Source organism: Erinaceus europaeus, chromosome 1 (assembly GCF_950295315.1).
Source record: "Erinaceus europaeus chromosome 1, mEriEur2.1, whole genome shotgun sequence".
In the NCBI taxonomy this organism is placed as follows: Eukaryota; Metazoa; Chordata; class Mammalia; order Eulipotyphla; family Erinaceidae; genus Erinaceus; species Erinaceus europaeus.
The window spans coordinates 11,640,220-11,655,204 of NC_080162.1; the positions used below are offsets into that span (position 1 = coordinate 11,640,220).

Sequence of the window (14,985 nt, forward strand, 5' to 3'; positions counted from 1 at the left end):
TCTTCAGTTTTGAAACCACAAAGCAGACTGCAGAAAGCATGACTCTTAGGTGGTTCACTAACAGTATTTTCAGGAGTCGGGAGGTAGCGCAGCGGGTTAAGCGCATGTGCCGCAAAGTGCAAGGGGCCGGCATAATGATCGGTTCGAGCCCCGGCTCCCCACCTGCTGGGGAGTCGCTTCACAGGCGGTGAAGCAGGTCTGCAGGTGCCTGTCTTTCTCTCCCCCTCTCTGTCTTCCCCTCCTCTCTCCATTTCTCTCTGTCTATCCAACAACAATAACAACAATAATAACTACAACAATAAAACAAGAGCAACAAAATGGAATAAATATTCTTTAAAAAGCACAAACAATATTTCCTTTCCTTCTATAAAACAGCTAACTAGATTGTGATGATAAGATCTAATCCCAGACAAAATTAATGTTTGATCTTAACCCAATTACTCAATATTTCTGTGGTTCACCCCCCAACCCGCTTCTGAAAAAATGGCAAAAAAAAAAAGCAGCTTCCTTTCCCCTACACGTTCAGCGAAGTTGTGATATAATAGTGCTGTAGGTTCTTAACCCCTCATAATGAATGCTTTAACTTCCATTCACACATTCATAAAATGAAAGCAGTAAATAACCTTGCGCCCAATGTTACAAAATTAATCAAGAGAAGCAAGACATCAGTCCTGGTAGTTTAAATGACAGACACTGCTAACTCGATGACGTACCTTTTGCTCAGACCCACTGGACCCCTCTTCTTCATGAAGGTTAAGCCTTGGCTTGCCATCTGCAGAAGTCCTACTCATCTTTTTCATACTGACAGGCACACAGGGTTTAGGCTCTTCTATTACAAATTTGCTGGTTTCTTCTAGAGATTTCTGGTATGCTGCTAGTGTTGACACAGGGTCTTCAACACGACCAGATCCAGGTATTTTTGGTGTCAGAGTTTCCTTAGCATTCTGTTTCCCTGCGTCATTTTGAGATTCTGGAAAGTAAGATTTTGTCTTTGCTTCTGGGGTGACTTCCGCATGACTTCCATTCGCTTCAAATTTGTCACGCTCTCCTTTGAGATATGAGGTGATAGAATCTCTACACTGGTCAGGGCTGCAAAAAGGTACAACGTAGATATTTAGAATGATAATGTGTCAGGAGGCAGGCGGTAGCGCAGTGAAGCGCACGTGGTGCAAAGCGCAAGGACCGGCATGAAGATCCTGGTTCGAGCCCCCGGCTCCCCACCTGCAGGGGAGTCTCTTCACAGGTGGTGAAGCAGGTCTGCAGGTGTCTGCTTCTCTCCCCCTCTCTGTCTTCCCCTCCTCTCTCCATTTCTCTCTGTCCTAACCAACAACAAGGACATCAATAACAACAACAACAATAATAACTACAACAACAATAATGACAAGGGCAACAAAAGGGAAAATAAATAAATATAAAAATTTTTTTAAAAGAATGATGATACATTGCAGATAGTAGGTGCTTATAAGCTGTTGGTATGCATGAGACCCCTTCTGTTTTATTTGGTTTAAATCCCCCCTGCTTAACACTATTCTATTTATATAACCGCTGTTAACAAGCACCTCCCTCTAGGGCATTGGTTCAATCTCCACTGTTTCATGATATGTTTTTGCTCCACCCCCCCTCCTTGTCACACCCTGATCCCCTCTTTGTCACACTCTGATTTTCACCAGTCACTTTTCTCTCCACCCTCTCTACGTCGTCACATCTTGTTTCCACCCTACTTGAGAAGTATATATAAAGACAGCATTGTGAGTTTTAGAGTACTGTACTGTACTTTGAGTTTAGCTTAGCTCATCTTAGATTGTGCTGCGTCCTGCATAAATAAAGAGATACTGCCTACAGCTCAACTATGAGTCCCTGGTCATCTGTTACCTGCCCGTGAAGCCAGCCCGGTGAAAACAACCTAACCCGTCGAAAACGACATATGGCACCCAACGTGGGGCCAGACCTGCGCAACTCCCAGATAAGTGAAGACTTTGCCTACCTATGCACTATGGTCTTCTCTTTTACTTACGAAGAGGTTTGCCAAAGCCTCTACTGTTTCATTATGAGACAGTTTCTCTGTCTCTGGAACATTTTACTCTGGGCCACACTTCGGTTCCCTCACCGAAAACTTTGGTTTCTTATGACCAGGATCATAGAGCTTGGGAGATGCACGGAGATTTCTCCTTGGACTTTCTAGATTCCCTCTCTCATGTTTCCCGAGGAAAAGGACTACATTTCGCTCCAGGCCATAATTTCGTTCTTTATGACCGTGATCGTAGACCTTGGGACATACATGGGGATTTCCCCTGGGACTTTCTGGACTTCTTCTCGAATGTTTCCCATGGAGAAGGACTACTCTAATTTGAAGAACATTCTCGAGTACCCTGGCAGTTCCCAAGTATGGAGACATGTGGTTAGTTCTACTCTCCTGATTGGATTCTTTCTTCAATGGGAAGATGCTTTTAAAAATGGGTGCCTGAAGCAATCCAGCAAGAACAGTCAGAAACACCCTAAATAGAATTTCGAGGACCTTTTTGGACTAGGTCGCCCTCCGGGGATTCTTAATCCTACATGGTGAGATCTTGATAATCTGGTTCAAGTTGCGTTTCATAAGAGAATGATTTGAATGACTGAATTTTTGTTTGACATTGACTTAAAAAAAAAAAATGCTGGACGCAGCCATGATTTCTAGAGACATCCAGAAACAATACAAAAAGTTGTTTTTTTCCTCCTTTGATTTCTCTTTTACGTCTTGACATAAATCTAAAACGTTTAATCCTGAAAACTGTATGAGTTATGGGTGGGACAGATAATGCAATGATTATGTTAATTATTCTCATGCCTGAGGCTTTTAACCGTGGTTCTTCTGTTTACCTTTCCACATTTTATTGAGTTTAAACTGTTTAAACAACCTTAAAATCATACTAGAAAAGACTTCCAATTATAATGGAGTTATTAATTATAGTAAACTTCTAATCTGCTACAAGTTTTGTTTGACAAGTAAGTGAATTTCAGCTGTCAAAGTCTTCACATGAAAAAACATCTACTCAAATAAAATTCCTGGAAATCCATTTAGATCCTGTTCTCTGACATCGCCCCCGAAAACCAATGATGAGACCTGGCACGACCTGAAAAAACAGATTCACAGACTCCAAAGCTCACTCTCTACAGAAAAACAGAATTCAGGTGGCCGACATTCCCCATCGAGACAGACGTACAGCATTTCATCCTCTGACATTTTCTTCTGTGGTCAGCTACTTTAGACTGACACCTCCATCGGACTTACTGGTACACGCTGCTGTGTTTCTCAAAGACTAACTTCAGCCAATTGCCTTGAGACTTTATAGACCATGTCCCCTCGCCTGCAGGCTCTGTCCCAGAGACAGAAAACTCCCCCTCCTTATTAGGTTATGCCCACAGAGGCATAAAGCGCCCCAAAAGGCAAGAGATGCCCACAGAGGCAAGAATCGCCCTTTGAGGCAAGAGATGCCCCCAGAGGCATGAAGCACTCCCAGAGGCAAGAAATGCCCTTTAGCCTGCTAGGCCTTGCCCTTTGAGGCAAAAAAAGCTCTCCTTGGCATCACACTGGTTATTGCTGCTCGCCTATTTTGTTTTCCATGTCTTATGCCAGTTCTTTTGAAAACGCCTGTATGATATACGTTTCTGTTCACCCCACAATGGCCATTAGTTAAAAAGAAAGGGGGAATTGTTGGTATGCATGAGACCCCTTCTGTTTCATTTGGTTTAAATCCCCCCTGCTTAACACTATTCTATTTATATAACCGCTGTTAACAAGCACCTCCCTCCAGGGCATTGGTTCAATCCCCACTGTTTCATGATATGTTTTTGCTCCACCCCCCCTCCTTGTCACACCCTGATCCCCTCTTTGTCACACTCTGATTTTCACCAGTCACTTTTCTCTCCACCCTCTCTACGTCGTCACATCTTGTTTCCACCCTACTTGAGAAGTATATATAAAGACAGCATTGTGAGTTTTAGAGTACTGTACTGTACTTTGAGTTTAGCTTAGCTCATCTTAGATTGTGCTGCGTCCTGCATAAATAGATACTGCCTACAGCTCAACTATGAGTCCCTGGTCATCTGTTACCTGCCCGTGAAGCCAGCCCGGTGAAAACAACCTAACCCGTCGAAAACGACAATAAGCTCTACATACTTATGGACCGTTTTGTTTTGATAACCTTTGAAGGCATTAAAAAGGCATGAAATATGTGGTTACTGGATTTCTTTCTTTTTTACTTATTTATTTATTTTTTAACCAGAGCACTGTTCAGCTCTGGCTTATGGTGGTGTGGGGGACTGAACCTGGGAATTTGAAGCCTCAGGCATGAGGATCTGTTTGTATAACCCTTAAGTTATCTACCCCCCACTCCCGTTACTGGATTTCAAACTGTACAGGTAACCATGAGTGTGAACATAATAGGAAGGACATGCTACATCAAACTCAACTCCCAACTTGACCAGCTATGCTGTTAACATTTGTTTTCCTTGCTTGCTCAGTGAGGACTTTTAAAAAGTATTTTATTTATTAATTTGGAAAGATACACAGAAAGAAATTGAGATGGAAGAAGAAGTAGAGGGATAGAGAAAAAGAGACCTGGCAGCATTGCTTCAGCACTTTTAAAGCTTCCTCCCCGTAGGGGCTCAGACCAGGATCCTTGTGCTTCATACTTAACCTGGCACTTAACCTGGTTCACTACCACCTAACACCCCCTACCTTCCATGAACCAGCTTTTAAAACAGGCATTACCCTCAAACGGAAAGGATAATTTAGAAAAAGAATAACTTCCCAAATGGTATTTTTTAAAACTATTAACATGGGACCCTTGTTTCAACTACTTGTGTCTGTTTCAAGTTTTCTGAAGAAGAGTCCTACCTGTCACCCAGCTGATCTAGTGAGCCAGCAGTGACTCTTCGAGCTTGAGCAGGAGACTCTAGGCTTCCACTGGATGTTTCATTCTGCCAACCTGTAATTGAAGACATTTCCAGTTCTGCTTGCTGAACACGTTTAAGAATAGCCTTTACTTTTTCTTCCGTCATCTCCTCAGACTCTAATCCTTCTTCAAGTTGAATGTCCTCAAATAGAGATTTGAGTTTTTCTTCCGATATCTCCTCATCAGGACCAGATTTTTCTTTTTCTTGCTGCTCAGAGCTTTCTCCTAGCTTTCTAGTCTGTTGCAATGGCTTTGCTACCTTAATCTCTTTGGGGAGCGCGGCCATACTTGCAAGGTACTGAGGACACTCACTCAGACATACATTCTCCGATTGGCTTTCATCTACATCCACTGTCTCAGGCATTTCTGTTAAAGGCATTGAGTCTTCGGGTTTGCTGTCTTCTAAGGAAGTGTCTTCTGCAGTTACAAATGGAGGTCCAGCTACTGAATGCTCTGTGTTTCCCTGGGAAGGCACTAGCCCATCACTCAGTCTGCTGGGGGTTCTAAGGGGAGATTCTATGCTAGAAATATCACTAAAATAATCATCTTGCTGAAAAGGGGTGGGTGGTGTATAGTGCAACCCAGTGGGAGTTTCCAGTTCCACTTGAAGGGAAGGATAACCTATGGAAGACAGTACATTTGGACTGACTAAAATGAATCAGACAACATCAAAAAAAAAAAAAAAAAAAACACAGAATGACTTAAATTATATTAGGTATGAAAATGCATGATGAATTACAGAATGTTGATTAATGTATTGGCTTGGTTTAATTAAATGCAATACAAGGAAATGAAAACCGAGTGCAAACTACAATAAAATAGAATACTAATTTAGATATAGGCGTTGTCAATTTTGACACTTTTAATAGTGACATAAATACTGTTTAAGCCACTCCGATATGCAGCAAAGACTAATTTGATCCAGTATAAAGTAGTTACTCTATGATACAGATTCATTCCAAAGCTAAACTTACTTTCTGCATTAGCATGCAAAAGTCGTACTGTGGTTAACTGAATACAACCAGCCACAAGACATCAGCTTTTGTAGTTATTTACAGCTTATAGAATTATATTTACAGCAATGTAACCAGACTTTCACATGGCATTTACAGCAAAGAGAAATGAACTTAATCTCTGGAAACATGAATATTAGATTTTAAAGCAGCAGCACTGGGAAACCAATCTAAAATATGTTAGGCAACAGGTTTTAAAAACAGATGAACTGAAAAAGATCACATGTGGTTTATAGGTGTTATGGTATGACAGGGATGTAGGGGTTGCAGTAGATGTGTGGAGGGCTTGGAGACTGGTTCAGTTTGAATTATGAAGCAAATAAGGAGGAATGATACCCAACAGAGACAGGAGGAAAACTATTACAAAGGGCTTTCTGAATAGTCATAACAATATTCTGAGTCAGTTTAATAACCCGCCCACAAAGAAGGGAAATAAGGAGTAAATCCTTTGGAGCTTCCCTGTGTGGATTAAGAGAGTATTTTTCTCCTTCAGCAGCAAGAAATGTCAATAACGGTCTGGTCATGGTGAGGAAAGGAAGTTTCACAATAGTTCAGTGATGAGGAGAGACAGGGAGAAAAAAAAATAATTAAAGGCCTATAAAATGAAACCTTAATTTTTTTTCCATCGTTCAAAATTAGTACCAACCTAGAATTTGTTGTAAACTCATGGCTATAGAGAAACATGTTTCAGTCATGGTCACCCACAAACTAGAATCTCATGGGAAAGTTGGCAAACACATGCTATAGTTTATAATCCGTAAGTGAAATTGAACTCAGACACACATTCTGCATTCCTATTCTCTAAAATTCTTAATATACAGCAACAAAAGAGTCATGCGACTTTAATGATATTTTGATTTCAAAACTTAGCAAGTAAATGTTTTTCTTAAAAAAACGTAACGAAATAAGCGGGATTTATTTTGTAACACAGAGACACAGATAAAGAGACACCTGCAGTATTGCTTCACCACTGTCAAGCTTCCCCTGTACAGGTAGGGACTGGGGGCTCGAATGCGGGTCTTTGTACACGGAAATGTGTGCTCAGACCACTGAAATGGTGCGGCACCACCATCCAGCCTCCTTAAATGTCTCCAAGTCCACAAAATGTATTTGCTATTTTCTTCTGATCTTGTTTGATGATAGTTATGTTTCATAATTTTTCCCCATAACAATTTAAAAATCCATTTCTATCCATTTCTTGGGAGTTGGGCGGTAGCGCAGCGGGTTAAGCATGCATGGCACAAGGACCGGCATAAGGATCCCGGTTCAAGCCCTGGCTCCCCACCTGCAGGGGAGTCGCTTCACAGGCAGTGAAGCAAGTCTGCAGGTGTCTATCTTTCTCTCCCCCTCTCTGTCTTCCCCTCCTCTCTCCATTTCTCTCTGTCCTATCTAAGAACAATGACATCAAGAACAATAATAACTACAACAATAAAACAACAAGGGCAATAAAAGGGAAAATAAATATAAGAAAATCCATTTCTCGACACTGAAAGAATCTATAACTTGGCGATACAAAATTTGATATTATACTGGTCTATTTTTACCTAGTGCCAAAAGAACTTACTTCTTTTTTTTGTTGTTGTTATAGACATTAAGACAAATTAAAAATTTTAAAAATTTAAAAAAGAAAGAAAAAACTCCGTATTTTTCAGAATTTGGAATGGTAGAAAAATATTTTGAGATTTTAAAACTTTGCAACTCAATGACATCTGCAAAATATTTTAATTTAATTTTATAAATATTTTTATTTATTTATTTTAGAGACAGAAAGAAACGGAGATGAATAGGGGAGATGAGACAAATGCCTTGAGAGGGGCTTTTTTTTTTCCCCCTCCAAGATTCTATACCACTTATGAGCTTAAAAAGAAACCCTTCTGATATCAGTCATCATATTTATACTGCATGGATTGCAAGGTGTGCTCTTACTTCACCGTTGATTTCAACTTCAGTGACCAGACACTTTCTAAGAATTTGAGTTCTTTTGTCACATAACACATACAAAATTACAAATTAATGACACTTGATAAACTAACTTAGCAAATTTAAAATTAAACAAACAAATAAAACAAAACTCCAGGGGCCAAGTGACAGCACACCTGGTAGAGACACACATTATCACATTATAATGTCTAAAGATGTGGGCTCAAGCCCCGGCCCCTAAGTACAGTGGGGAAGCTTCACTAGTGGTGAAATACTGCTGCAGGTATCTCTCTTTCTCTCTCTTCTTGTCTCTATCCAAAAAAAAAAATTAAAAAAAGAAAGAAAAAACTCCGTTATTTTTCAGAATTTGGAATGGTAGAAAAATATTTCGAGATTTTAAAACTTTGCAATTAAATGACATCTTAACAATATTTTAAGTTAATTTTATAAATATATATATATTTATTTTAGAGACAGCAAGAAACGGAGATGAATAGGGGAGATATTTGCAGTCCAAGTTACAGAATAAATTTCCATTTATGAAGTTAAGGAGCATTCTGAAAAACAACACATTTTTATATTTAACACTGATTAAAAAAACACTCAATTTGCATAATAAAAGGAAAATGTCTAAGCTAAATGTGAAACAGGAATTATGTTACTAGTGACAGGCCTGGCTGTTGAATGAGAGAACAGGAAAACACAGCACCTTCCACCTATGACAGACCATAAACAATAAATGGCAGCATATGAAGCTAAAATAATGCTAAGTAATATACTTTCTTTTTTAGAGACATGGTAGATTTCTTCAGTACACACTTTATTCATCCACAAACGGTCATTTTTCATTTTACTTAAGCATATGTAAATAAAATGTTTTATTTGACTCAATCCTTTGTTGACTTGGTACCAGCGACTCCCAACTTGAATTTCCTGATATGTGGTGAGCCAGCTTTTTATTATTATTATTATTTCTAGTTTAACATAAAATGTTAAAAATCATGCATTTTTAGATAATAAAATCATCCTCTGGTCATAGAAAATATTTGAAATACAAACTCTCTCAGATAACTTTATGCATTTCTATCTCACTATTTGTATGTTATGTAACAAAGATATTTGCCAAATTAATTCTAGCAGAGTGCTCATTTACAAACTCTGGCAGAGAAATACTGGGAGAATGAGAAACGGAATCAAGCATACCACAACTTAGTTAATTTTAGAGGACTGCTTTGCCCTTCTACACTTACACATTCTATTAAATCATTAAATAAATATGAAACAAAATTCAGTTACCATCAACAGGATCATGGAAAACGTTGTTCTCATCTGCAAAGCTTCTGGTGCCTGAAATATTGCCATAATCAAATATTGGTCCTTCAAGCAGAGTCACTATATCTATCCGATTAATTTTTGTCAAGACTGAAGTTAAGGCATCAGCTGTAAAAGGAGAGAGAAAAAAAAAGATAAAAACTCCACTGAGTGATGTTTTTTTCCCCCATTCATCATAATATTCCGACAAAGTTTGGCGTTTTATCTTTTTCAGCTCTTCATTATTACTACCGAGAGGGTGACGTGTTTACCTCAGGAAGCAGCAGACAGTAACATTCATTCTATTGTAAGATGCCGAGTAGTCAGATCTCAAAGGGGCTAGATATCTTTCAAGTATTAGGCAATATGATAACGACATTTTAAAATTGCTGTCCTCCTTTTAGACTATTAAGACAGCTCCGTCATATTTGATGCCTAGCATTTTAATGACTAAGACCATGCTGGCACTAATAAACCCACAGTAAGTAACTTATCCCATACTGTCATGGCATAACTTGTCACAGTAGAGCACCTCTCCCATCCCCCAACAAAACAACACAAAATCCAACAACAGAGGATTCTCAGCCACCATAGACCGAGTTGAATCAAATGATATGATCCAATCATTCATTCCATTTCTGCCTCTCTAAGCTGTCATCGTATCTGGGCCCTGCAGTAATGTCAGCATGTTTCTGACCACTGCAACATCATTTACCAGCTAAAACTTTGTTTGTTTGTCTTAATCACTCTTGGTGAACACTGACAGAGTGAAAAAAAAAAATCCACATATTTACTTTCCAAAAAGTTTCCTAAAGATACAAGTTTATAATATTAGCAGTAAAATTTAAAGAGAGAGAGAGAGAGAGAGAGAGAGAGAGAGAGAGAGCAATTGTATCCTTTGGGAGAAGACACATGGAACTGGAGGTGATTATGCCTGATTAAAATCAGAGGTGAAAAACCACTACCAGATGGTTTTGCTCATATGTGGAATATATGTCTGTTTTATTCTTATCTTTATGTACTTACTGGATAGAGACAGCTAGAATAAGAAGTGAAAGACCACTAACAGATAGCTTTGCTCATATGTGGAATATATGCCTGTTTTATTCTTATCTTTATTTATTTATTGGATAGAGACAGCTAGAAATGGAGAGGGCAAGGGAAGGTAGAAAGGGAGAGGAACAGAGAGACACCTGCAGCACTGCTTCACCACTCACAAAGCTTTCCCCCTGCAGGTGGGGACCAGGGGCTTGAACCTGGGTCTTTGTGTACTGTAACATGTACTCCACCAGATGTGCCCACCACCTGGTCCCTCACATGTGGAATACAGATAATTAATGCATAAAAACTCAGGAAAAGACTGAAAGTAGACAAACTTTCAGACTGTGAGAACTATGGTAACTGTGGTGATGGGAGTAGGGAGGTTGACCAAGGCTACATACAGTTTTGGTACTGGGTGTGATGTCAAACTATACCACAGAAATCCTACACTTTTGTAAACCATTATTCAACTACTATTACTACTAAAAAAAAAAAAAGAAAAAGAAAAAGATTAGTTAAAAAAAAAACATTAACACCAAACAAGTATAACTTCAAATGCTTTGCTATTTTTTACTGGCATTTATCTAAAATACTGAATGGAGACACTTTTGAAAGTTAAAGTAATACAATTTTAGCATACTTGTGGCATTTTTTCCGTCTCTTGTAACCCATTTCTTTAATAACATGAAGCTCTGAGAAATTAAAGAATTTGGATTTTCCACACGTATTTGATTGATTTCATCCACTGAAAAATTCAGTTCCCTTGCCAATTCTGTAGAAAAGAAAAAGAGTTACTAAGATTTCGTAATCTATCAGATAGATATCACAAAAGTAATGCTTAACAGCCACTAAGGAAATAAAATGGGAAAGGAATTTGTTGTGTAGTAAAACCTGACAACAATCTTTGTATAATTCACTTCTAAGGAAAATAGTGATCAAACAGAGGTTAGGGATCTAATCTATATAATTAGGTTTGCTTTAGAGGATATTTTATAAAGACTGATATTTAAAAAGAAAGTTGCTAGATTCTTTTATTTCAACCAAATTATTCTCTGTGATTTGAGCAAACATCAGACAAGATAGATAAGAATATGTAATTATATAACACAAACACATATCATAAACACAGTGCAAAAGATGCTGGTAAAGTTTTCCCCAGGCAATTTTCCCCAGATATATCTTTTACTCATATGCTATTTCACTGTATATTCCTGCAATTTTCACGGATTCCAATGGGGAGGTTTAATGACTCCAGACCAAACCCTTGTCTATGATTTACTGCTAGTGTCCATTTAAGTGTATATACCTACAGGACCAATTTTGAACAAGTGGCAACAGTAAAAAACCTATAGCTTTTTAAAATATTTTACTTATTTATTACATACAGAGAGAAACTGAGAGGGGTGAGTGATGAAGGGAGGGAGGATGGAAGGAGGGAGAGGGAGAGAGGGAGAGAGGGAGAGAGGGAGAGAACCTGCAGCCCTGCTTTACCACTTGTGAAGCTTTCTCCCTGCAGGTGGGGTCTGGGGCACTGAACCTGAGTCCTTGTGCTTTGTAGCATATGCGCTCAACCAGGTGGACCCAGCCCCAAGAACCAATTTTGTAAATGCACAGAACGTCATTGTAATACTACCAGGGCTAGTGACTACTTTAGGAGAAGAAAACTTAGGAGTGAAAGATGGGAAAGAGACTTACTTTCCACTGTATGTGTATGTGAACACATAACATGTATGGGTGGTGAAGGGCAGAGGCTTGGACAATTCTGGCTGATGACAGAAATTCAATGCCAGGAATTAAACATAGGACCTCCAAGCTGCGGGCAGGGAAATCTGTTGCTTAAACCACAGTGGTATCGCCCTGACCATGCACATTTGTTGTAGAATTAAAGCTCTCAGGTATTACTTTCAATGATTATAAAAGAGGAAAAATGAAAAGATATCGGTAGTCTGGTGGTAGCGCAGCAGCTTAAGTGCAGATGGTGCAAAGTGCAAGGACTGGAGTAAGAATCCTGGTTTGAGCCCCCGGTTCCCCACCTGCAGGGGAGTCACTTCACAGGCGGTGAAGCAGGTCTGCAGGTGTCTATGTTTCTCTCCCCCTCTCTCTGTCTTCCCCTCCTCTCTCCATTTCTCTCTGTCCTATCCAACAACAATGACATCAAGAACAACAATGAGAACTACAACAATAAAAAAAAAATACAAGGGCAACGCAAGGGAATAAATATTTTTAAAAAATGAAAAGAAATCAGCCAAAATTTTGTCCTGTTTAAGAAATATTTCCTGAATTTTGACAAAATGCATTCAGAGGCTCAAAACCATGCCTACATCCTTTGACCAAGTGACTAATTTCTAGAAATCAATTGTACCAATACAAAGATTTGAACACAATGATTTACACATATACATTGTAGGCACCTACTTCTAAAAATGTAAAAATATCCATGTGTTTAACAAAAGGAAACAAGTTAAATTTTAGTAATGCTGTGGGCTGAAAACTGTACTAATCAAAGTATACAATTAAAGTACTGTGTTCATCATTATAAGTACTCAGTTGTAAAAAATGATGAAATGATCTCCTTTTCATCATCATCTTGGGTGGAACTTGAAAACATCCTATTAAGTGAGAGAAGCCAAAAAAAAAAAGGACAGCTACTTAATGATCTCACTTACAAGTAGGACTTAATATAATAGCAAAGTAAAAACATGGACTGGGCATGGTAACTGCATCCAAGCAAAGGACTGTGGGGGAAAGACATGGAGGGAGGGGCGGGAGAGAACTCTGAAGGCCTGGTGTATAATGAAATTATACTTACGAGTCAAAAAAGAAGTACTGTGTATGCCATGCATATAAATTAACTAGATCATCATGGAACAAGCCTTCCACTTAATACATGTAATTCACAGACATTTTCTTTTCTATTAAACTCCATTAAAATAAAACAAACAAAAAGCAGAGGCCGTGTAGTAGCACAACGGGTTAAGCGCAAATGGCGCAAAGCGCAAGGACCAACATAAGGATCCCAGTTCGAGCCCCCCAGCTCCTCATCTGCAGGGGGGGTTACTTCACAAGCAGTGGAGGAGGTCTGCAGGTGTCTATCTTTCTCTTCCCCTCTTCTGTCTTCCCCTCCTCTCTCTGTCCTATCCAACAACAATAACACTAGTAATAACAATAGCAATGATAAACAGCAAGGGAGACAAAGGGGAAGAAACAGCCTCCAGGAGCAGTGGATTTGTAGTGCAGGCACTGAGCCCCAGTGATAACCCTGGGGAAAGAAAGAAATAAAGAAAGGAAGAAAGGAAGGAAGGAAGGAAGAAAGAAAGAAAGAAAGAAAGAAAGAAAGAAAGAAAGAAAGGGAGAAAGAAAGAAAGGGAGAAAGAAAGAAAAGAAAGCAAGCAAGCCTGATCCGATTTCATGACTCACTAATGTCCTGTGACTCAGAATCACACTGTGCACCATTGTAGAATATGCCAGCTGGAGGCTATTTAGCCATTCAAAGAATGATCAGAGAGTCTTTGTAGAATCTTTGTTAATTATGAGAAAGCAGAAATTTACGTTGTATGTAACATTTTAAAGACTTTTAAGCTTCCCTTTTAGTAGGGACTGGGGGCTTGAACCCAGATCTTTGTGCATGGTGTCAAGTGCTCTCAATAAGGTGCATCACCATCCAGTCTCAAAAATCAGAATACAGTCAGATGTTAAGAGTGGTTCTAGGGATCAGGAGGTGGCACAGTTCACACGTCAGCACACACAAAGACCTGGATTAAAACCCCTGGTCCTCTAATACAGTGGAGAAGCAGTGCTCCAAGTACCTCTCCCTGCCCCTCTCAATTTTTCCTTGTACTATAAAAAAAGGGGGGGGAGAAAATGGCCAACAGGAGCAGTGAATTCATCATGCAGCCACTGAACCCCAGAGATAACACTGGTGGCAATTAAAAAAAAAAAAGCAAATTTAAAATTTGGTGGTGAGTGTGATGATCTGTATACACACAAGTGTGAAACTATACCCCTGAAGTCTTCTAACCCTATAAATCAAGTTTAAATCACTAATAATATTTTGTATTATATTAGTAATTAATGCTTCCCAGACAATTTCCCCAATTAATTTAAATTGAGCACATGGTAATTAAGATAAAAATAATGAACTTTTCTAAGTTATTCACCTCCTTGTGGTTTGAGAAATAATAATCCTTAGTACCCAACACATCTTTATCAATCAAACTATATTCTTTGTCTGGAGACTCAAAGAACTATTGTCACTAAGCGTACAACTTTGTGGTTTTTATGTCTGAATATCGTGATGCCACGTTTTTTCTAAACTTTTACCTTGACAAAGGAAGAATTAGATTTTATTACGAAGAGTAATAAAAGTGTAGGTATTATTAACTTGACCTTAGCTGGGATGTATACATAGTGAATTACGATTAACCTGCAAGGGATTATTCAGATCATCTATGTTCAGGCTCCATCATACTTCTCCTACTTAAAATTAGGTCTTAGAGCAGGGACTGGGTGTTCCATGAGAGGAGGGTGTCAGAACACATAAGGCATTCAAAAGAAACTTATCAACTGATCTGTCTGCTGTCACCTACTTTCCTATTGTCAGTTTGGTAGCATAGATTATTTTTAAATTATTATTTATTCATTAGATACAGACAGCCAGAAATCAAGAGGGAATTGTGGGGTAGAGAGAAAGAGAGACAGAGAGACACCCACAGCACTGGTTCACCACTTATGAAGCTTTCCCCCTACAGGTGAGGACCGGGGAC

General features: G+C 39.0%; 1 protein-coding gene across 1 annotated transcript in view; it reads right to left on the reverse strand.

Annotated features, from left to right (window-relative positions):
* The window catches only part of ANK3 (ankyrin 3), a 306,521-nt gene that overhangs the window by 25,725 nt on the left and 265,811 nt on the right, over window positions 1–14,985 (reverse strand). The window contains exons 28-31 of the mRNA XM_060186709.1: window positions 10,863–10,994; window positions 9,167–9,310; window positions 4,880–4,970; window positions 714–1,089 (exon numbers count right to left, since the gene is read on the reverse strand). Coding sequence (XP_060042692.1) covers window positions 714–1,089; window positions 4,880–4,970; window positions 9,167–9,310; window positions 10,863–10,994 — 743 coding nt within the window. The remainder of the gene's footprint in view (window positions 1–713; window positions 1,090–4,879; window positions 4,971–9,166; window positions 9,311–10,862; window positions 10,995–14,985) is intronic.